Source organism: Stegostoma tigrinum, chromosome 2, assembly GCF_030684315.1.
Source record: "Stegostoma tigrinum isolate sSteTig4 chromosome 2, sSteTig4.hap1, whole genome shotgun sequence".
NCBI classification, from domain to species: Eukaryota; Metazoa; Chordata; class Chondrichthyes; order Orectolobiformes; family Stegostomatidae; genus Stegostoma; species Stegostoma tigrinum.
Genome location: NC_081355.1, coordinates 75,773,836 through 75,798,089, shown reverse-complemented (window position 1 = coordinate 75,798,089; position 24,254 = coordinate 75,773,836). Strand labels below are relative to the sequence as shown.

The 24,254-nt window shown below is 40.5% G+C and overlaps 1 protein-coding gene across 1 annotated transcript; it reads right to left on the bottom strand.

Annotated features, from left to right (window-relative positions):
• Positions 1-7,232: 7,232 nt before the first annotated feature.
• Positions 7,233-11,084, bottom strand: LOC132206639 (interleukin-6-like). The gene is made up of 4 exons (XM_059641099.1): positions 10,911-11,084; positions 9,659-9,889; positions 8,499-8,645; positions 7,233-7,427 (listed from the first exon to the last, which is right to left on the bottom strand). The coding sequence occupies exons 1-4, from the start codon at positions 11,082-11,084 to the stop codon at positions 7,233-7,235; spliced, it is 747 nt and encodes a 248-aa protein (XP_059497082.1).
• Positions 11,085-24,254: the final 13,170 nt, after the last annotated feature.

Below are 24,254 nucleotides of genomic sequence, written 5' to 3'. Positions count from 1 at the left end.
TGGAATACTGTATTCAATTCTAGCCTCTCTGCTATAGGAAGGACGTTGTAAAACCTGAAAAGGTTCAGAAAAGATGAACAAGCATGTTGCCAGGGTTGGGGGGTTTTAGCTATAGGGAGACGTTGAATAGTTTTCTCTGGACCATTGGAGGCTGAAGAGGACATTATAAAGGTTTATAAAATCATGAGGGCCATGAACAGGGTAAATAGACAAGATCTTTTTTCTGGGGTGGGGAAGTCCAAAACTAGAGAGCATAGGTTTAATATGAGAGGGGAAAGATTTAAAAGGGACCTAAAGAGCAACTTTTTCACGCAGAGAGTGGTGAATAGAATGAGCCTGCTAGAGGAAGTGGTGGAGGTTGGTACAATTACAACATTTAAAAGGCATCTGGGTGGGTACATGAATAGGAAGGGTTTAGAGGGTTATGGGCTAAATGTTGGCAAATGGGACTTGATTTATTTAGGACATCTGGTTGGCATGGATATGTTGGACCAAAGAATTTGTTTCTGTGCTGTATATCTCTATGAATCTATAACCCTATGTAATATAAATTTGAAAGTTAATCCTATTCTGTAGATTGAAAGTCCCCAAAAGAGTTGTTTATCAGTTTATATAAATTTAAACTGTCAACAGACATAGCACTTGGTTACAAATTTCCAGCAGTAAGTATGTTATTGATTTTCCTGCACTCAAATGCACAATGACAATTATGGTGACAAAATCACGTAATATTCAACATATTATATTCCAACCATTATGTAGATTGTACTTTTAATCTAGACAGTTTTACATTTTAATATTATAATTTTGTTCCAATTTCAGTGCCAAAATGACGAAATTGCAGTCGAGGGACTTATTAGATCATTTTAACTTTAGGCAATATTATTGTTATTTGGCCATCCAGCTTGTACTGATTTTCTTTCAGCTACCTAATAGTAAGAAAAGATTCTGATGTATAATGTGAATCTATTGCAGTTATCATCTATGTTACACCATCACCTGGAGTTAAAATTAATCCTTTGATGTTCACAGCCCAATTACATGCACTGAAATTTGTTTCAGCATGGTTTATGGATCAGCTATGCCACAGCATCCAGTGACCCCTGAGGAAGACAGAAGTTGAACAGCTGCAGAAGTTCTCCTATATACCAGCACTGATAACATGAGCTGTCAGTTCTGTGAACATTCATACTGATCTTGCATAAGATTCTTCAGTCTTGCACATACTTGAATAATGGCGAACTTACAACCACCAGAACTGAAGCCAGTCGTGTCTGAATTTTTACTCGTCCTGAGCCCATATACCCTTGCAAGAATTGCCAATGAAAAGCACTAGTAACATGTTGTTTCATTATAAATTGCCATGGGAACTAACATTTGGATTTATGGATATTCACATCTACATCTTTGCACCAAAATAGCCCATGAACTCCTTCTCCTCATCTCTGTACTTTTCTGATTTCAGTCCTACTTGATCTTCTTCCTGCTGTTTAAATTTCATTACAGTTCCCTTGTTTGTACTTTTTTAATGATGCCACTTGCGTTTAACTCCCACTTTCAACGTTTATTTGTCGTGTAACAATTTTGCTATTTGTTGTTAGCCTCTATCAGTGTTTGTGATTTTTCTTAACTATTGATGTAGCTATATTTCTACATCCTACTATGTAGGCTTTTTTTTAGTGCCTGTCTTGATGCTTCTCTCTTTAATCCCATCTCTGCAGTATCTGTTCTGTCCTAATCTTCTTTTAGGCATGCTGCTGGTTTGCCATTTCTTGCATGCAAGTACACACTTTCATGCCTTCAGGAGATCTCAAAATTCATCTCAACCATTGAAGATTTTTTGAGGTATATTTCCCCCTGAATTGCTGGCAGCACAGCAGCCAATTTGCACAAGGCCAGGACCTACAAACAGCATTGACACAAATAACTGCATGACCTGTGCAGCCACTGCGCAGTATCTCAGTATAATATCTCATCTGAAAGATGGCACAATCCCTGCCCTGGCCACATTGCCATTTATCCAAGCTGCGAGACGAGCAGCAATTGTGTGATACTTCTGGCAGTATCTAATTTCATGAATAACTGTTTGCTCTGAGTTGTGTTTCACAAAATAGATGTAAAGAATTATAGGCTTGGATGCAAAAAGGATCATGCCAAACGCTTTCCTTGATACATCAGTGGCCCAGAGGGGTCTAGGTTTCATCACAGATGAATCCTAGGTTAGCAGGCTGGGAGAGTAAGTAATTAACCAGGGAAGTAGAAAGTTGGCCATGAACATAAGAGATGGAATATAAGGGTATGGAAGTCAAATTTTATTGTAGAAGTGTTGGTGAGACTACATCTGGAATATTGCATGAAGTTCTGGCCTCCTTATTTAAGGAAGGCAATGCTTGAATTGAAAGTAGTTTAGAGAAGGTTCATGAGTTTTATTTCTGGGATAAAGGGATTGTCTCAAGAGGGAAGGCTGAGCAGGTTTAGCCTATTCCTGTTGAAGTTTAGAAGAAAAATTGTGAAGCCGTCTCATTGAACCATGTCAGATGGAAGGTTCCCAAGCTTTCACTTTTACTAATTCAATTTTGGAATGTTTATTACCTAATCATTTGATTGCAATTTCCTAGAAACAAGTTTCCAGTTGTACCAAGTGGCCCTTCTAAGTGTCATTGAATATGAGTACATCACAAAGGTAAACTACACAATAAGGAACACTGTCTGCCACTAGATTCATCAGCCTCTGGAGAGTTGCTGAAGCAATTTTTAGCACCAGTGCCATCGCTTGGCATTGGGAAAGACTGTTTATTGTGACAAAGGCTGATATTCAGAATCATAGAAACTCTGCAGTGCAGAAGGAGGCTATACAGCCTATCAAGTCTGACCAAATCTCTGAACAGCATCCCACCCAGACCCACCCCACCAACCCCTCCAATGTACCCCCCCATAACACCCCATCTACCACGGCTAACCCAACTACTCTGCATGCCCTTTGACACTATGGGCAATTTAGCATGGCCAATTCACCTACCCTGTACATCTTTGGACTGATGTTTACCAACACCCCTTTAAGAGAACAATTTCGAGAAGTAGTCTGGCATTTTTAACAAGTGAGGAATTGGATCAAATTTCACCTCTGTTACTTAATTGGCCTTTCTGATGTCTATGCAGAATCGTGGTTATTATGACTGAGAATCTCTTGCTGCTTTGATTGGGTTTGATTAAGTTCTTTTTCAGCTTGCATTATATATCTGCTTTCAGCTGGGCCTGCTTCTTTGACACTCTCATTTTTGCCTGTAATTGCCTCTGCCTCTCCTTCTCAGGGATAACAAGGATGGATTTTTCAAGATCATTGGCATGGTCTTAATGGCTTGTGACCAAGATTCATAATCTGCATTGATGTTCAATGCATGAATTACACAAGAAGATGAATTTAATGGGAGATACGTGTCATCATTGACACTATGACACCGACACTGACATTGACACTGATTAATACAAATGCACTTTGAAGGGCCTCATTTTACCTACAAGTACACCCTGTTCTAACAAACAACACAAACTTATTCCACCCACTGTGAATGTGTTGGCAGCCATTTCCAATTCCTGTTGCACAGTTGAAATTTGGTAAAAAAAAATGACACTTTACCCAGGTTATGGTCGAGAGAGTGAGTTATAGCTTCTGCCAAAAGGTCAACGTTAGACCCTCACTCACCCTTCACTTAGCCTTTCATTTAGTTGTACCTGTCAACCCTACCAGATTTCAGATGCCCCACAGTCTCATCCAAACCTTTAATTTGATGGTCAATATCCCGTATTTCCCTGCACCACCCCCCCAACCCTGGCATACTGTAAAACCATTCCCATTGTCATTGTCCGTGCTTCCCCCACTGAAACTATGGCGGTGGTGATACGTGAAGCAATATCCCATGAGGACGCATTCCCTATCAGACTGTCTCCTTATATTTGGAGTTATAGTGTCATAGAGTCAGAGAGATGTACAGTATGGAAACAAATTTTTCGGTCCCACTCATCCATGTTGACCAAATATCCTAAATGAATCTAGTCCCATTTGTCAGCATTTGGCCCATATTCCTATTCATTTACCCATCCAGGTGCCTTTTAAATGTTGTAATTGTACCAGCCTCCACCACTTTCTCTGGCAATTCATTCCACACATGCACCACTCTCGGTGTGAAAACGTTGCCCCTTAGAACACTTTTAAATCTTTCCCTTCTCGCCTTTTTGCCTTCATTGTTATTACTCCTCCTGCATCTCAATGTATTATTTGTATTAATGCACAGACTTGAGTTTCCCACTTTCCTCAACAAATGATGAACAAATAATAAGCTTCCTGACTGACATGCCTGCATAGCTTGCACGGATTAGACTTAACTTGACTTGCCAGACTGACCTTGGCCCAAGCCTGGACTGGAAAGTCACAAATCCCTATTTGCCCCAACAACAGCATCTTGTTTTATCATGCTTTTCACGAGCAGCATGGTAAGCTTCTCACAGTGCAGTGGTGAGACACCTAAGGGGGTTTATAGCTTGTTAGAGGCCTTGTTGACAGCCAACACATCTCATTAACTTTTAAGCTTCCTATCTAACCAAACTTGCTGAACCAGTTTGACATGGAAACCAGAGCAGGTACCTGGTGAATTCAGCTTGTACTTGCTCTGAAGAACACTGGGCAACAACATCTCAGGGTACACTCCATGGGCACCAGCCACATGAACCCCATGTGGACAACATTTGAGATTTGCCAGCCTCTAAGAACCCTCGTGGTGCATCTCCAATCCAGGACACTTCAGCAAGGACACTGAGCTCAGGGACACGGCTCCAGCTCATTGACTGGACTGGGCAGTATCTCTAGGCTCTTTGTTCATTGTCACACCACTCACTTTGAGCCTTGCTGCATTTTGACCCGGAGGCGAGCTACATCAGGCTTATGCTACTTCTGTCTTGCCGTGCCGTTTAGTGCAGACACAAAGGGAAAATGTGTCAACAGACCTCAGACAAGCCAACAGAGTTAATCTTGAGTTATGCTATCTCAACACAGTAACTCAAGGGCAGCCTCCATTCCCAGTGCAGAGGCTTCAGAATAGTCAGCTACGCAGGATGATCACAGCATAAAAAGGGCAGAGGAACTAAATGTTGGGCAGCACATCCCCTGCCTTGAACCTTCCTGCCCTTTTGGGACTGTCTCCTTTTTGGACTATGAAAGAGGCCGGTATTAAGGGAGGTAGAAGTGGAGAACAGAGTTATTCCAGTTGGTGCAGGAGTGAGAGTGAGTGGGCAGCGCAGAGGGCAGGCAGAGTTCTTGCTGACAGGATCAGGGGTCAGGGACAGTGGTGGGGAAGATATTGCTGGCAGTAGTGAGTGGGGCTAGAACAGGAGTCTTATTTGGACGTGGGTGCTCTAGCAGGGAGAGGATAAGGTATCAGAGAGAAGATGGTCACAATGATCTTGTCAAAGTGGAGAAGCTCATGATCTTCCAACATCATGGGACATTCCTCCATGAGTGGAAAAATACCTTGAGTTAGGTAGCTCCTTTAGACCAGGCTGGACATGGCCTGGTGTCACAGCCTCTCTGCTGGTCCTTGGGGAGAAAACAGGAGGTCTCCCCTCTCCTCTATGACATTCAGCAGCATCTCCAGGTCCCTGTCCACAAAGCAGGGCACTGATAACCCTGTCTGCTTCTGTCTGCCTGCCACATTGAGGGTTAAAGTCAAGGACAATGCAGAAGAAGCAGCTCTAGACCGACAGAACTTGTACGGGTGCACACTGGGCTTTTAAAGATGGAAACAGCACAAGGAATGCCAGGGGATTCCAGGATATTCACAGAGCAGCAAGTCATTAGGGGAGCAGGTTGAAGGAAGCTGGGACTGGATGGAGAGGACACCATGGTGTTGATTAGGCGGTTCTTGATAAGAGTTTGGTAAGAACAGTGAGGAACCTCACTCACCCCTCATGGTGAAGCCCCTCAAACTCTCACAACTTGGACGTACATGGAATACTGTAGGTTAGATGGGCTTCAGATCGGTATGACAGGTCGGCACAACATCGAGGGCTGAAGGGCCTGTACTGTGCTTTAATGTTCTATGTTCTAACCTACTGATCGTGGCTAACCTTAAGACAGATGATGCCCTTGGCTCAGAGTGGTGGCACACTTGGACTGACCATAATCAGCCTTTGCTTGACTAAGGACTATTTCCCTTCAAGTTTCAGACATGGTCATTTGTTGAAGTACATTCAGTGGTTTTGTGTATAAGCTGTAGTTTTAACATTACCATAGCCCAGTCTCATACAGAAACATATCCACGCCTTGACTATCAAGTGCCAACAACAATGCTGCTTTCTGATTGTATGGCTTTCTTTCTCTGTCAAGAAGAATATCAAGCCAGAGATCCTGTGAACCTGGAAGTTCTCAATTAAGTGGCAAGACAAGGCAGGGATGCAGTGAGCATCCGAATAAGCACAAAGTGACTGATTGCAATGAAAGCAAGCTTAGAGACTTAGAAAACATCCTGTTCACATATATAAAATTGGTCTGCTTCTTTGTGTATAGTGAGACCTGTCAGTAGCATTGCAAAGTAAGGCATTGGTGAACTCTAAAGCGCAATATCCAAGTGCTGAAGTGTACTCTCTAAACAGATGAAGGGAGATTAGCTAATACTGAAATGCAATTGCATGGAAATAAGGTCTTCATTGTGTACTGGTGAGATTCTCATCTAGTTTAAAATCTTGAGGAAAATTGAACTACTTTTCACAACATTGGGCATCTGGTAATTCCAATTCTGCTGTACTTTCCAAAATTCGTTACCATTACTCAGCTACTCAAATATATTCTCACAAATAACACATGTAAGATTCTAAATAGCAGATCCAAAGCTGAAATACCATATAATATAATTTATTAAAGTCTGTTGACTTTCAATTCAATTACAGTTACAGTTTCAATTAATACAGCAGCAGTACAAACAGACGATATTTGGTGGATATGGGCCAGAAGCAGTTATAAAACTGGATTCTGGCTCCACAACACTAAACTTATAGTTGTAAATAAATAAATATTAAATAGAAATATAATAAATAGCCAAATTATTATTTTCCATTTCATAGAACTGAACTAAAACAATACTGCTGGTTTTGAAAATAAAACAACACTGCTATCTACTGTAAAAGCAGATATCATTAAGGAACTCATGAACAAAAATGTTCATACAGTATTATTATGGCTATCATAATGAAGCTGTTGCAGGTGCTGATTGCATGAAGCGAATGGCTCGAATAGTACTCTCCATAAAGAGAGCAAAATTTCTAAGAATCACGTGAACAGTCACTTGCTTATCCCAGTCTGTTTTAGAAGACCCTTCCAGATTGAAAGCCTCTTCATTGCCTTTATCTTGTTGAGCAATACGCTCACGAATTTTGCTCTATTGAAAAGAAAAGAGATAAAAGAAATGTGATCCAGATTGAATGTATTTGCTATTGACCTATTAGATTTAGAAGAAAATATTGGGCGGAGAAGTTACCTGGAGTTTTAATGAACTCCAGCAGTGACATTAATAGAAAATTGGTGGCAAAGTGTAGATAAATAGTGAAAATGTCCGTCATTCAGAATAAAGATCTGTTTCTGTTGATGGCAACTGAATCTGCAGTGGGAAATCAAAACCCATAGAACTTCTACCCTTACTCCTCTAAAAGATTTAAAGATTTGTGATGTCTGAACCAAACTTGTCAATTAGTAATTTAAAACAAAAGAACTGAATGTAAAGTAGAAACAATGATATGGCTAAGTAATAAAAGTTAAAATGTATAACTTATGGCATAAATTTAGAATACATAAGCTATAATTTTTTTCATGCTTGTCAAGTTTTACCAAAAACTGTTTGAGCAATAGTGTAGGCTCTACTTTTATACATCCAAAATACTGCATCATTACATCTGGGGAATGGTTACAAATCTATCAACAAGTGTTGGTTAAATGAGGAATCTCATCAGAGAAAGTTGCTGAAAGAAATAAGTTAATTCAATACTTCACAGATCACCTCAATGCTATCATGATTAATTTACTCATAATGAAAAAGAAACAGATATTTAGAAGGGGAAATTACTGTTTCCGATACTACACTTTCTCTTAAATGGTTTAAACAAAGCTATTCAAATGAGGCATTTGTTCATTTTTTTTCCATCTTCACTAGCTCATTGGGCAGTCTGAGATAACATTCTGTCTAAATTGGTTCAAGCAATGTGTTTAAGAGCAAACTGCACAAACATATGAGGAAGAAAGAAATAGAAGATTATATTAACAGCGTTAAATAAGAGGAGTGTAGGAAGCTTCTGTGGATTATAAATAACATGAAAGACCAATTCGGCTGAAAGACTTGTTTTCCTTCTGGGCAATATGTATAGTTTGATGCAAATCTAAATTTTATTTTCACTTTCCCTTTCCAGACTTTGTAGACAGGCTAAGTATTAGACTACAGGTTCTAGACAAAACTTACCTCAAGTGGGAGCAGGTCAACCAAAATCTTTGTGCTGCTCAGCATTGCATCCACTTGCAAATTATCAACTTCAATCCATTGACTCACAAACTGCAGGTACTTCTTATAGTCCTGAAATCCCTTGACAATCTTGGTCAAACACTTTTTCTGCAAAAATCATAAATTTACAACAAAAGTTATAAATTTGTAACATATGCGGCTGTAAAATGAATTGAATTCGCAAAAGAAAATTTGAATTTACAAAGCACTTCTCATAATATCGTTAAGCAAAAACCCATTCACCACCAATTAATTAGTTGAAGTACAGTCATTATTGGGATGTAGCAGTTAATTCGCACACAGCAATATTCCGCCAACAGCAGAGGTAAAAGTAGCTATTTTACTGGTGTAGGATTTGGGATAAATGTTATTCAGGACTTCTAAGCGCGCTTCTTCAAACGGTGCTAAGGATAAAAAAAATTCAATAGTGCGCAGGCATGTCAGTGTGGGATGCGTTCAAATCTCTGAAGGGTGACTGAACCAGAAAGTTTCCAACCCTGATGACAGCATCTACCTCAGACGAATGGATTTTTGAACTACCGTAAAAACATGTTGGATACTCCAGCATAAAGAAGCGAGCGCTTAAGTTTAAATACTACAACTTTTAATTCGATGCCATGCGAAATAAAATTGATAGCCTCGCAGAAATCGTGCGGGAACTTCCAGCCACCTCACCATCTCGATTCAACTACCACTGGAGGTAACTTGAAGTTAAACTAGATTTCTTTGAATTATTACAAAATCCTGGTAGTTTAGAAATAGTGCCTGAACAATTTGATTATTTCTTGCTCTCTATAATTCTGTGCAAATTGTTTAGAACAGACTTTCGTTTTCGGAAAAAGAAACAAGAATTGTCCGAAACGCCGGATGCAACTTTGTTGCCTGGTTGCATTACAAATGGAGCAATTGGCTGTTAACTGGCATCTTTGAGCAGTTTTGCGGATCTCTGTTGAAGTTCCGACAGAAGATCAAGTCTACCCTGCAGGAATTCTCTTTTGTTGCCTTCGTTTTTGCAATTTTTAAAAATCCAAATTTCGAATACCAGCAGGTAGGTGACGAGGGTAAAACGAATACCCTGGGATCATTTCTGCTCGCTTGTACCACAGTTTGGACAAGTTCACCTTTTCACTGAAATTTGCAAGTGGGCGTGTCCGGTGCGTCAGTTCAGCAACAAATACCCCTTTTTGCAGCCAGCACAGCTCCAGGCGGCAAAAGATAACACTGAAGGGACTACTCACCTTCTGGAAACTGCTCTCAAAACATTTATCTTTCTTTCGAATCTGTGGCAGTTCCCTGTTGTACATATTCAGTGAATTTGGCGTCCCATCGCACATGGAAAAATAATCGCACAGCTGAAACAAAAACCGATGTTATTAATCTAATCTTCGCATTTTATTAATTTGTCTTTTGTTTAAAAATTGACATTCTGCAGATTTGCCTTTTTCACTGAAGCGGTCGAGGATGCAGCAAGAAACAAGAGCCAGGACTTTGAACAGATCCCTCAAGATTGTGAGACAACAAAATGTGAGGCTGGATGAACACAGCAGGCCAAGCAGCATCTTAGGAGCACAAAAGCTGACGTTTCGGGCCTAGACCCTTCCTCTCCCTCAAGATTGTAATGTGATAACTATTTAGAGCATCTTCACTCGACAGTGAAACAGCACATCATGACCCGTTCATTAACTCGTTAACCTCAATTCCTAGCTTCTATTTATTTGCTTACACGTTTGTAAGAGCGACATTCCCTTTCTCTGCGATTCAGAATTGTTTCCGCAGATACTAGGTTTTTCTGCATTGTAGGTTATTATGGTGAACACTAAGGTTTGCGGTTCCCAGGAATAGAATAAATAAGATAGCTCCTACTTTCACAACTGAAGACGTTTTCTATTCAGCCTGTTCAGTGTCACTGTTACACACTCTGGAATAAGGCGAACCCGAGCCTCCTGACTCAGAAACTGAGCCAACAAGAACCCTACCCATTACGATATAACTAAAGATGATGCAAATGAAGAGGATCATTCAACACATCCTTCCATAAAGTCCAGTATTTCTGGCATCCAACAGGCCATTTCTTGGTGAGGTCTAACTGGATACTATCGTACTTAACCCAAGTTTGAGACAGTCAAATAAACATGTTAAACATAAACTGCAATGTAAACTTCAATAGCAAGTTGAAGAGTAAGAATCTGAAGTCGATCCTGGAAGAGTCAGCGGCTCACTTTTAGTTGCAAATGTCTCGGGGTCAGTCTTAATCTTTTGGGAAGTAGAAAGTGGAAGCGGTAGGATCCACTACCATTGATAGGAGCCAATACAGGAACTTGCCGACTTTGTCTTCAACATTCACTTTCACCCTTATGACATTACATTACTCACCTGTCGTTTGCGCAATTCGGTGGCAATATTCTGGATGAAAAGAGCCAAAGGTTCAAGATTCAGATTTCCAGCACTGGGGGGAGTTCCAGATGTATAAACGTCTGCAGAGTCTCCGGAAGATTCGGGGAGCGAGGTGATAGCAACTGGAGACATCCAGGCGGCTGTTACCCCCATCACCAAGAGTAGGACAGAACGGCAGAGATCTGGAAGGGAGAGGGAGATGGAGAAAACAAGGACAGTCAGTAGCGGTTCTCCCCGGAGACAGGGACCACAGGCAGAGCTCAGAGAGCAGCAGTTTGTACTAACAGTGCAGCGAGGACATGCTGAGGGTCACAAGCCTGGTCTCCCGGATCCTGATGTGTGGAGCTGTCTTGGGCTCGAGTGCTCAGACCTTTGGTGGCACTTGGGCATCGCTGCCGCCTATTTATTGTCCACAGTCAGTCACTGGCTTTCCCGGTGGAAACCCCATTTGTGTTCCCTCTCTCATGCACAAGAGTGGGGCGTGAAAACATGTATAACAGAAAAATATAAATAAACTTCTTAAAGCGCAAGCGATCCTTTCTCGGTCTTTTTTTTACCCTTTCTCTTGAGGTAATACAGGGAATTACCAAAAAGGGATGATTCCCCATTTCATAGCGAAAGTGCTGTCTGTTGGAAAAAAGATTTTTTTTAAATGACTTGCCGTAATATAATTGGGCTTTCCTTATTTAGACCAATGTGTTGCACCAATTTAGTATGTGTGTTAGCGCCTTTGTCACAAGAAGTTAATAACTGTACGTATGTCAGAATAGAAATCGTGCAGTTCTTATCTAAGCTTTCATCGTTGTCAAACTGAAAATAACCAATACCCTACTTTGTCTGCCTTTCATCCTACATAAATTCAAACTTGTTCAATTTTGTCTACAAAAGGTCAGCCATGCGGCCAATTCCTCTTCACTTGTGAGAACGATGAGTACTAAATCTGCGATAATATGAAGAAATGTTGCACTTTAATATTTCAAAATGGTGCTTCTGAAATTTCACATGCTCAATCATATTTCTTGTGCACGTTTTGAGAATTTCACGCTCATTTAAATATTCTCTGGTGGCTCTCAACTGTTTTATAAAACAGGTGTTGGCAATGAGAGTACTGTTCTTAAAAAAAATTAGCTGAACGTTGCCGAGACAAAATGGGCTAGCAGCGGTCACATGGAGAGCTGGGCTGGTCCTTTAATTCATCTACATATTGGACTATTCATGAATGTTTTTGTACCATGCTCCCAGAATGTCCTCTCGTGGTTCATACATCAGAGACTGTCAATGAATAGTTGAGGGCTTATGTAGGACAGGAAAGAAAGACTTTCCTTTAGAGTGAAGTGTTTCCATTGGATGTCAGTGTTGCTGGCCAGGCCTGCATTTGTTGCCGATCCCTAATTGCTCTTGAACTGCTACCGTCTGTCTGACGTAGGTACAGCTATAGTGCTATTAGAATGGAATGAGATTTGGCAAAAGAGAAAGTGGGGAGAATCAAGGATTGCCAGATCAATTTGATGCACATTGGCCAGATGGCTGGCCATACTTCTCATTAGGTTGTTGGGAGATCAGAGAATGCATGACTGAAAGAGTGAAGTGGAAACAGAAAGGGTGGAAGACAAGCTCCTCTGCTACAGGCCTAAATCTTGTTGCTAATTGCTGTTGGTATTTCCATGATTTCAATGTCAAGCTGCTCTTTCAGGTATTATTTTGGTGAACGGTAGTAAGTCCTCCTGTGATATTGTGTCCTAAAAGGAAAGCGAAAAGTGGTAAAAGTGCTTTTTGATTTCAAGCAGGACAAAAGATTCAATAAAATCACCTCCCCTCCCCCCACCCCATCATTGGGTTCTGAGAAGGGATTTGCGCTAAGGAACAACTTGGCTTTTGAGGGGCTAAGCAAAAAGTATAAAAGATATAAGGGGTAGTAGGAACTGCCGATCCTGAAGTCTGAGAGCTGGATGAATACAACAGGACAGACAGCATCAGAGGAGCAGGAAGGCTGAGTGTTATTTTAGTAGTCTTAATGAAGACATAAAATTACTTTCAACTCTTCAGCCAGATGCTAGAGAAATTGTTGATCTTAATCATATGTTGTGCCACCTCTTGTCATGCTAGATCAGCAAATTGTCTCGGCATCTATTAGCCATCCAAGGAGCAGAGTATTTCCTTTCCCTGATGGGGAGCAGATTTAGGACTGAGTTGAGGAGGAACTTCTTCACCCAAAGGGCAGGGCATTTGAGGCAAGTATGTTAAATGACTTTTTAACCATCCTTTCTACATCTTCAAATGCAAATGTCCTGGGATCAATCTCAATCTCTTGAGAACAAAGTGGTAAGTGTAAAAGCCACTGCCATTAGGAGGAGTCATTAGAGGAACTTTCCCACTTTAGTGGGAGGCAATAGCCGAGTGTATTATTGGTGGACTGTGAATCTGTGGAATTCTCCGCCCAGTGAAATGATTGAGGCTGCCTTGTTGAATGTTTCTAAGGCAAAGATAGATTTTTGAACAGGAAAGAAATTAAAGGTTATGGTGAACAGGTGGGTAAGAGAAGGCGAGTCCATGAAAAGATCCTGCATGATGGACCAGGCTCGAGAGGCCAGATGGCCTACTCCTGCTTGTATTTCTTATGTTCTTATGCTCTTAACTTCTAAAGTGCACTGTACCTGAACACCTTGCAGGTCTGTTGAAACCCTCTGCTTGCCAAGAGGTTTTGCTACATATCTGCATTCTTGCTTTCCTGATTTGGTCATCAAACAAATCTTCCACTTTAAGCTACTGCAGTCAAGCAACAAGCTGAAGCACCTGATAAGTTGTTTCCTGACTGTTGAATTGCCACTCAGAAGTACACATCAAAGCCAAACCAGAAAGTTTTTTTTTATTCATTCACAGGATGAAGGTATTGCTGGCTGGGCTAGCATTCATTGCCCATCCCTAAGTGCCCAGTAGGCAGTTAAGAGTCAACCATATTGCTGTGCATCTGGAGTCACCTATAGCCCAGACCAGCTAAAGATGGCAGATTTACTTCCCTAAATGACATTACTGAACCATTTGGGTTTTTCTGACGATGGATTCATGGTTATCATTCCAGACTCTCTTTTGTTTTTATTGAATTCAAATTCTACCATCTGCCTTGGCAAGATTCAAACCTGGGTCTCTGATACATTCCTGGATCCCAGATTCACAGTCCAGCAATAATACACTCGGCTACTGCCTCCCACTAAAGTGGGAAAGTTCCTCTAATGTCTCCTCCTGATAGTAGTGGTTTTTACACTTTCCACTTTGTTCTCAAGAGATTGAGATTGATCCCAGGACATTTGCATTTGAAGATATAGAAAGGATGGTTAAAAAGTCATTTAACATGCTTGCCTCAATTGCCCTGCCCTTTGAGTATAAGATTTGGGAAGTCATGTTAAGGTTGTACAAGACATTGGTGAGGGCTCTTCTGGAGTACTGTGTCCAGTTCTGGTCACCCACTTATAGCAAGGATATTGTCCAGCTGGAGAGAGCTGAGAAAAGATTGACCAGGATGCTGTCTGGTATGGAAGGTTTGAGATATAAAGACAGGCTTGGTAGGCTGGGACTTTATTCACCAGAGTAGAAGAGGTTGAAAGGTATAGATAGAGTTGATAGTAGCTGTCTTTTCCCGAGTATGGGGAATATCAAGACTAGGGTGCTCATTTCTCAAGTGAGAGGAGAGGGATTTAAAAAGGACATGAAGGGCAAATGTTTTACATAGAGGATGGTTCACATGTGGAATGACCTTCTGGAGGAAGTGCTGCATGTGGGCATAATTACAACATTTAAAAAGCATTTGGATAAGTACATGAATGTGAAAAATTTGGAGGGATATGGGCCAGGAGTAGGCAGGTGCAACTAGTTCAGTTTGTGGTTATGTTCAGCATGGTCTGGTTGGACTGAAGGGTCTGCTTCAATGCTGTATGACTGCATGACTCAATGAGCTACTGACTCTTCTAGCATCAATTTTAGATTTCCATGCACAATGGGACTTGTGTTCACTGTGAAGCAGATCAGCAAATGCAAGAATATACTGCCTGAGATGTTTGACTGTATGCATAGTTTACTATCAGTTCCCATTATTACACTATGTTAACTCACTTTACCACATTGTTTAATAATAGCTTTAATCATCATCTGATTTGCCACATTGTACAATTGTTGGCTTTAGTGGAGAAAATGGAAAATCAGGAAATCTTGCTTACTCCCACTTCAATCATTGGATTTCATGTGGTAAAACGTGAGTTTTTTATGATGCAACATAAAAGAAAGACTGACATACTGTCTGAGCTCTTCATATGCATTGTATTCCTCACCGCCAATGAAATACTTTTGAAGTGTTTTTACCTCTGTAATGTAGCAAGAACGATTTCTTTAGACAGGTTAAAATTGCTTTCAGCAATATTTTTAATGGAAAATTTTTATCTTAATGTCTTTTGATGAACCATTGTTTGCAAAGGCACAAATCTTGGCTTGCTGTAGTAATCATTCTTTCTATTCAACTGCAACAGTGAGAGCCCTAAGCTGTTTTCTGTCTAGGCCTTGCTTACATGAAGCAAGGAAGCTATGAATGCTGAACAAGGACAGTGGGAAATTATTTAACTCTCAATGTTGGCCTGGCTGACAGTATGGATTAGGTGAAGGTGAAATGTTCATAGGCATGACAGCACATGGAATTGCCATAGGCCGGGACGTGTTTCTGTATCAAAGAAAAGAGTTCTTGCTCCTCCCAGCCCCACAAATGTAAAGGAAGGTTTAGTTTAAACATCTTTAAAACCTTTTGAGAACTATTGGCTAATGGGGTCCATTCCAGGTTCTCATAAGCCCAATCTATAATGCATTCCCCACCACTAGTACATGAAATGCACGCCGAAGTGCTGCAATGAGTCTAGAACCCCACAGAGATGACCAAAGCCGAGGGGGAAGTGAACCGGCAATGGTGGTGAAACAATGGGTCACTAACATTGGTTAGGTGTGGAAAGGACATTAGGGAAGGTGTGTGTAAGAGAGCAGAGAGATTATGGCATTGGGAGATTTAAACACAAGAATAAGAATTTTGAAGCATATGGGGTTCATGAGCCAAGATATGTCAGCAAGATGCAGAGTGGCAGCAGTATGTATTATCTACAAGGTGCATTGCAGAAATTCTCCGAGACGTCTTCAACAACACCTTCAAAGCCTTCAACCTCTACTGCATAGCAGGAAATACATGTGAATACCACCACTTGAAAGTTCCCCTTAAAGTCACACAGTATCCTGATTTGGAATTCTATTGCTATTCTTGCTATGTCACTGATTCAAAATCCTAAAACTCCCTTCCTAACAGCACTGTGGGTCTACCCTCACCTAATTCAAGAAGGCAGCTCAGCACCTCTTCTCTCAAGCAATTAGTGATAGACAATAAACGATGGGATGGCTCAGCTAGAGATACCCACATCTCATGAAAAAGTGTATTTTTTAAAATGACAAGTTCAATTGATGAGGGGTGCTTGGCATGCGGTAGAATACAGACAGCACAATTTTGGATGTGCTTAGGTTTATGAATGGTGAAATTTGGGAATACTTCCTGGAGTGGACTTGAGCAATTAATACCCAAATTCGTAAGCATCTAAAGCTGCGGTCATTCTTGCTGGTGAACAAAGTTGGCACACTGGATCCTAAAGGTAAAATGAAAGGCTCATATCCTCATTGGCTTCTTCTCGTAATTTAAGCAGGCACTAGGCACCAATTAGATGAAGCCATGTGTCCAACGTGCCTGTACATCATGTTTTCAGGCAGTGAAGGTGAGTTGATCTTTCCCTGAAGTTGTTTTGTGAAACCAAATGGAGGCACTTAAATTCCTTCTAACGCAACAAAATAGTATATCTCTGTATGTTTTGGGGGCAATTACACCAGCAGCCTTAAATGGTTCCTTTAAGGAATTCCAGTTAGGCTGCTTAAGTACAGCAAGCTATTTCAGTTAAGTTGGTCTGAACGAAGGAAGGCCGGGGTGCTCATTTTATTCAGCGTTGAAATAAGGACTGCACTAGGTTGAAATAAGGATTGCATAATCTTCTGGCAATTTTAGGGAATGCTTAAGGACAAGTTGCTCTAAAATCAAGATGGTACATTCTTATGGATTCTATCTTTTGAAAGATGATCCTACAAATTAGATAATTTGTTTTATCCACACCATCATTCTGTGGCATGTCTGAGTGGGAGGTTCTAGGGTTATAAAAGTCACACTGTAAATGCAATTTTTTTACTAATGTATTGGTTCCTGAGGAAGAAAATGGAACTGACGTGCAAGTGCTAAACTGTGTTGGGTTATTTTGCCGGTATGGAATAGACAAGCATCTCATTGCTGTCGCTGACATATTTGACACTAACATTAAAAACAAAGTAATGGAATGAATACCTTGCAATCCAACAATAAGTTCAAGGGATGTATGGGAGCAAATTACTGCAGATGCTAGAATCTGTACTGAAAACAAAAAAAGCTGGAGACCATTGTTGGGCAGGCAGCATCCACGGAGAGAAAGCTAGCTAATGTTTCGAGTCTTGATGACCCTTCATCAGAGCAGATGTGAAGTGTGGAGAGGACGGCAGTTATGCAAATACTGTCCCCTCCACAGTTCACATCAGCTCAGGAGATGAAGTGTCATCTAGACTCGAATACACTCGGCTATTGCTTGCTTTCTCTCCATGGATGCTGCCTGACCTGTGGTGATCTCAAGGGAAGTGTGTAGTGTTGTGGTAACATTACTGGCCTAGTAATTCAGATTCGGGGGCATGGTTTCAAATTCTACCATGGCAACATTGTGAATTCAGTTAATAAATCTGAAATTGTGATTTGTTTCAGTAATGGTAAATGTAACAGCGATTATCAGTTGTTGAAAAGGGAAAAGCTCATCTTATATACTTTCGGCAAGGAAATCAGCTGTCCTTTTCTGGTAGCTCCTTATGTGACTCCATCCCCACAGCACACAATATAGTTAACTCTTTCTGATGAAGGGTCTAGGCCCGAAACGTCAGCTTTTGTGCTCCTAAGATGCTGCATGGCCTGCTGTGTTCATCCAGCCCCACACTTTGTTATCATAGTTAACTCTTAACTATCCTCTGAAATGGATTGATAAGCCACTCAGTACAAGGGCAATTAAGGAATCCTGACCCTCTCAGCAACATTTCTATCTCTTGAAAGAATAACTTTAAAAAAAAACAACCCTACACCTAGACAAGGAAGGGTACTCAGTATCTACAAAACGCATCTCAAATACTTACTAATCAGAAATTATTGAAAATGCTATTGCTAATATATGAGAATAAGTAATCTAATGAAACCTGAGGTTGAAACTTGCAGCTTGAAACACATCCAGCTAATTTATCTCTTTTTAAATTTGATGACTTTATATGAAGTTACAAATCTTGTTGCAGTTCCTTAATTTTGTTTCATTAGAGCTAACTACAGTTCTTTTAGTACCAGATGGAGTTGATTACATAAAATTAACTGCTGAATGATGACATGGCAGGAAGCTTTAAGCAAGGGTTGAAAGCTTGCTGCTTTGGTCTCAACAAATCATTCAGAAAATTGTGTCACCATTTCACTCATGTCTTACTGCTAGAGTGAAGATCATTTCATTTACAAACTCACTTAATTTTTACATGTGGAAAATGCTTGGTGGAACTTAAAAATAGGCAGTCATTCTCTGATAACACTTCTGCTTTTTTGAAAATGGTACATCATTATTTAAAACTTACAGAGCCCACTTTGACTGCAGAATGCACTTCCCATACACCATGAAACAACAACATGAATTCAGTGAAAGATCTAAATATGGCACAATGGGGAAGTGTGTAGTGGGTTAGATATTGTCCTTTCACTTGAGGGCTCAGTTTTAGTTTAGACTGATAGAGTGTGAAAGCCCATCTCCACTGCCCCCGACTCTACCAACAATAATTCCAGATGGCTGTCCAAGCTTGGACAGTGTCAGGAGGCCTGGCCATTTTCATGGCACTAGTGAATAGCAAGTAATGTAAATAATCGCTGTAGCTCTGCAGCTCTGGGTGAAAACGCACCCAACTTCAAAAGCAAACCAGAAATGCTGAACATCGTCTCTTTCAGGGATCACTCTATTCATTTCTATGGATGGGGGCCTCCAAAGTATAGGCTTAAATAGCTTTCCATTGGAAACTGGTGCGTGTGATAGTCAATAATAGGTGAGCCGAAGCAGCATTACTCATCAAACCCTATCCATTTTCAACTATATGCTGCCAAGCTGTAAATGTCCAGTCGAGTTGATAATTGTCCCTTCGGTGAGATGAGTTGGAAAGATTTCAAGCCTATTCATAACACCAATGATAGCGTAACATTCTGATGTGCCTGATCTCTTATGGCGTACCTTTGAGATGTAATTCATGTTACAAGGAATGAGGCAATCAATTTGAACATAACAAAGTTCAATAAACATCAACAAAACAATGACCATATCATCTCTTCTAGTGATGTGGTGTGTTGTTTAAATGAGACTCGCAGTTTCAATAATAACCAAGGGCTGTCTGTGCTCTTGGCTGACATGCTCTTTGATCTGATGTTGTGATAAACTGAATTTTCTTCTGAGAAATCCAACTGGGTCATAAAGAAACATGTTGAATTCAACCAAATAATAGATATATAGCTGTAATTTTGCAGACATCACAGGCCTTACTTCACTTTTGAATGTCCTGCAGTTAGTTATGGATTATGAAGTAGATTTCAGCACAAACAAAGCACTATTTTAAATTTGCTTTTAACGTTTATGAGATCATCCTATTGATCAATGCATCCCTATCTGTGTGAATATGTTGTCCCTTATGGCATGAGCTCTTACCTTGCATAGTATTTTTTGATGTGCCCCCTCATCAAATGCTTTCTGGAGATCTAAGTATAGTAGTAACTAATGATTTCCCTTCATCTACGCTGCTTGTTACTTCCTCAAAAAAAAACTCTAATAACGTAGTTAAACATAAATTTCCCTTCACAGACCCATGCTGGCTCTGTCCTGTTTGCATTAAAATTTTCTAAGTGCCATGGTATAACTTCATAATAATAGATCCCAGCACTTTTACTTTAACAGTTGTTAGGCTGATTAGCTCATACACTCCTTCTTTCTGTCTCCAGCCCTTCTTGAGTAGAAAAGTTACATTTGCTACCTTCCAATTTGATGAGACCCTCTCAGAATATAGGGTATTTTACTAAATTAAAACCAGTGCACCTCTTACCTATACAGTGACTTCTTTTTGCTTTTGAGGATGAAGTTCATCTGGACATAGAGACTTGTCCAATTTAAGTTCAAATCATTTTCTCAGCATCCTTTCCCTGGTGATTGTAATTGTTTTAAATTCCTCACTCCCTTTCCCATTCTAATTCACAATTATTTCTGAGATATTTCTTATATCCTCTACAGTGAATATAATGGCAAAATGTTTGTTCAATTCATTTGTCATTTCTTTATTTCCATTTTTTAATTCCTCAGACTCAGTCTTTAGAGGACAAACACTCATTTCATTTACTTGTTGCCTTTTTGAATGCCTTTGAAATCTCTTATCATTTATTATTATTATTACAGCTAGCTTTCTCTTGTGCTCTGGTCTCATGTTAACTATGTTGAAGTTCTACACTAATATATTGTTAGTATACGTAATTCTAATTATATATAATTCTATTTTCCAATTATAATGCAATCAGCTTCTCTGGAGAGCTATCGTAAGAGCTATCTTAAAAGTCTAAGTATTTTTGTTTAACTATTAATCTGTGAATGGTTCACCTTTAACTACTGAATACTGCAGGTGGCAGTATTCAGTAATTAAAGGTGATTCTTTGTGAGATAGCAAACCCCAGAATTTGTCCATGATGGGTTTTGAGGGCTTGTTCTCCCTTAAGTAGAGTTGTGCTGTTAGAAAAAAGGTTTCTTTTGTCTTGATGTAGATTGAAATCACTTTCGTTTGATCCAAAATCTCTGGGTAGAATCTTCACAGACCCTGAACAATGTGGGCTATGGCCAGAAGTCTGACAGAACAGGGCAAAACATTGACTAGAATAATAGGAACTGCAAATGCTGGAGAATCCAAGATAACAAAGTATTGGGTCTAGGGTCTAGGCCCGAAACATCAGCTTTTATGCTCCTAAGATTCTGCTTGGCCTGCTGTGTTCATCCAGCCCCACACTTTGTTATCAAAACACCGACTGAAGCCTTTCTCAATGTCAAGAGCAAAAAGTCACATTTTCCAACAGTCTTCTGAAAGCTGAGACGAGTTTCTTGCTAGTGAACAGTGAAAGGCCTATTAATGGATATTATTTCTCATTATCATCCGCATTTCTAACTAATCTCAACTAATTAATATGCAGGTTCCTATCCTACCACTGGTAGGATAGAAACAAAATGCTGAGAATTCCTGACATGGAAGGCAGAGTTGGTACCTGGCAACTCAAGCTTCTTCCTCAGGACCTCTATCCTGGACATTTGGCACTCATGCTTCATTGAAGCTCCATGGGTAGCATCTACATTCACCCAACATCCACAGGTGGCATCTGACACATGACAGCCTGCTTGTACCATCATGTTACATCTTTGATTCATTTACAGTATGCTTCTATGGTGCCATGCTGCATCTTGGAGTGCCCAGCACCTCTTAATGCATTGCTGTTGCAAAGATGCTGCATGCAAGGAAAGGAACCCAGCTCACAGATTAGATCAGGCTGCACCTCAGGGCTGTTCACTCGTGCTCTCAGTGCTCATGCACTTTGAGGATACCTGGATGCTCATAGCATCCCTGCTTCACCTTCCATTTTGCACTCTGCTCCACTCAACCAGAGCCTAAAATCTCCCAGTATTTCTGTCTTACCTTGGCTTTTAGTGTAGACACAAAGCCAGGCAACTTGTTATGCTTGTCAGTTGTGATCAGACAAGAGGGTAGACAACTTGATGTAGAATGTATTGCCACGTCAATCTCACACCTGCACTGTGTGCCAGTAGCAGTCTATACCACAAACACATTGCATGTGCTGCAAAGAAACAGCCATATTTTCAAGGCGAAGGAGAATGATCCTCAGTCAAGTCCTGGGAAGTACTCATCAATTAGTGGTCCATGATAGTAAATTATGGGCCATTATAAGTCCAGAGGGTCTGGTACAGTTAGGAGTCCATACCTCTGCAATCCGAAGAGTGGGTCATGTTCAACTCTGTGGGTATAGGACAGCCAGTCAGGGAGGTTGTGAGAAAATGGGAAGAGTAACATATATCATGATTTTTGCAGGTCTGTTACAAGTTCCTTAGATTTCTTGACTGTTTGCAGTCCTAAAGTGTAGCTACAGTCAATGTGCCTATAAATCACTTCTGTCAGTGATTTCTCTTCTTTGCTATTTCTTATCTCCACCAAAATTGAGTTTAAAGGACCCTTGATATTGCTGTTAGCCCAACTCACTTTCCAGTACCACAGGAGCTGATAGAGGAGCTCTTGTGGTGAAATGGTAGCATCCCTATCCCTAGACAAGAAGGCCTGGGTTGAAGTCTCACCTTTTCTAGAGGTATGTTATAACATCTCAGAGCAGGTTGATTGTATCATAAACAGAAGCTGACTTTATTGGGCTACAATGCTACTAGTTCTGCTGCTGGTAATGTGGACAACATGGGCAGTTGTGCTGAGGTGGTAGTATTCCTAACTCTGAGCCAGGAGGCATGGGTTCAAGTCCCTCGTGCTTCAGAGGTGTATAGTAACGTCTCTTAACAGGGTAATCAGAAATTATCTAGACAAGGTTAGGACTGCCTCCAAAGCTAGACAATGGAATTTTTTTTGAACATACATACATGGAATCACAATGATGGGAGGAGCAACACATTTCAGATGCCATGTGGAAAAATCTGCATCCATAGGTCTTGTGTATCTGTGAACATATTAAGAGCAATATTGACTTCCTTTCATTTACCAACCAGTACTTGCAAATAGTACCTTTGATGTTTCTCAAATCTTGGAAATTTAAATTCAGCTCTTATTTCAATTTTGTATGTGGGCTAAATGTTTCATTAAATAAACAAAGAAGGTAAACTAATTTCTCTGAGATAAATTCAGGCCGATTTCTCCAAAAGAAAACAAAGCCTGTGGGAGTTTTAGCACTGGATATTTGGCTTGGTAAAGTCAATTGGGCCAAGACTGAGGAATGGCAGATCAAGTTTAATTTAGATAAATGTGAGGTTTTGCATTTTGGTGAGACAAACCAGGGCATGACTTACACAGTTAATGGTAGGGCTCTAGGGAGTTGTCAAACAGAAACCTAGGGGTGTGGATACACAGTTCCTTTAAAGTGGCATCACAGCTAGACAGCATGGTGAAGAAGGCATTTGGCATGTTTGCCTTCATCGGTCAGAGTATTGAATACAGGAGTTGGGATGTTTTGTTACAGCTGGACTAGACATTGAAGTAAGGCCACATTTGAAGCCCTGTGTATCATTCTGGTTTCCTTGCTATAGGAAAGATGTTACTAAATTGGAAATGATGCAAAGAAGATATGCAAGGAATGTTATGGAGTCTGGAGGATTTATATTATGAGAGACATTTTTCCCTGGAACGTAGGAGGCTGAGGGGGTGATGTAGGGATTTGGAATATCAGGAAGGACATAGATAAAGTGAATAGTCAATGTCTTTTTCTCAGCATAGATGAGTCCAAAATGAGAGGGTATAGGTCAAAGGTGAGAGGCTGAATATTTAAAAGGGACCTGAAGGGCAACTCTTTCAGGCAGAGGATGGTGTGTACATGGGATGAGCTGCCACAAGAAGTGTTAGAGGCGAGGACAACTACATTTACAAGGCATTTGGATAGCTACATGGATAGGGAGGGTTTAGAGGGATATGTGCCAAGTACTGGCAAATGGGACTAGTTCTGTTTAGGAACCATGGTCAACATGGGTGAGATGGGCCAAAGTTTCTGTTTCTGTGCTGTATGATACTATGCCTCAATGACAAGGAGCTCAGTGAAGGGTCCACGGCTGTGTAATTCAGTCAGTCAAAAATTTGAAGTTCTTGGGCAATTTCTTATATATGTCTACTAATTCATGCCCAGATTTCAGTGGTCCGTATACTGGAAAGTTTGGGGAATTTGTGTATCTCAATGTCACATCAGGTGGACACATTAAAATCTATCATCTCTCTTGTACAAATCTAATTCATTCTCCCTGTACCAACTGAGTTAATGGCAAAACTAATGAGTGTGACTTTTCACACAATGCAAGTTTAGACTCTTGTGCTTCTTGAGCCACATGCAGGCTTATGATACCTTTTGAAATGCTTAAAAAAGGCAGCAACAAC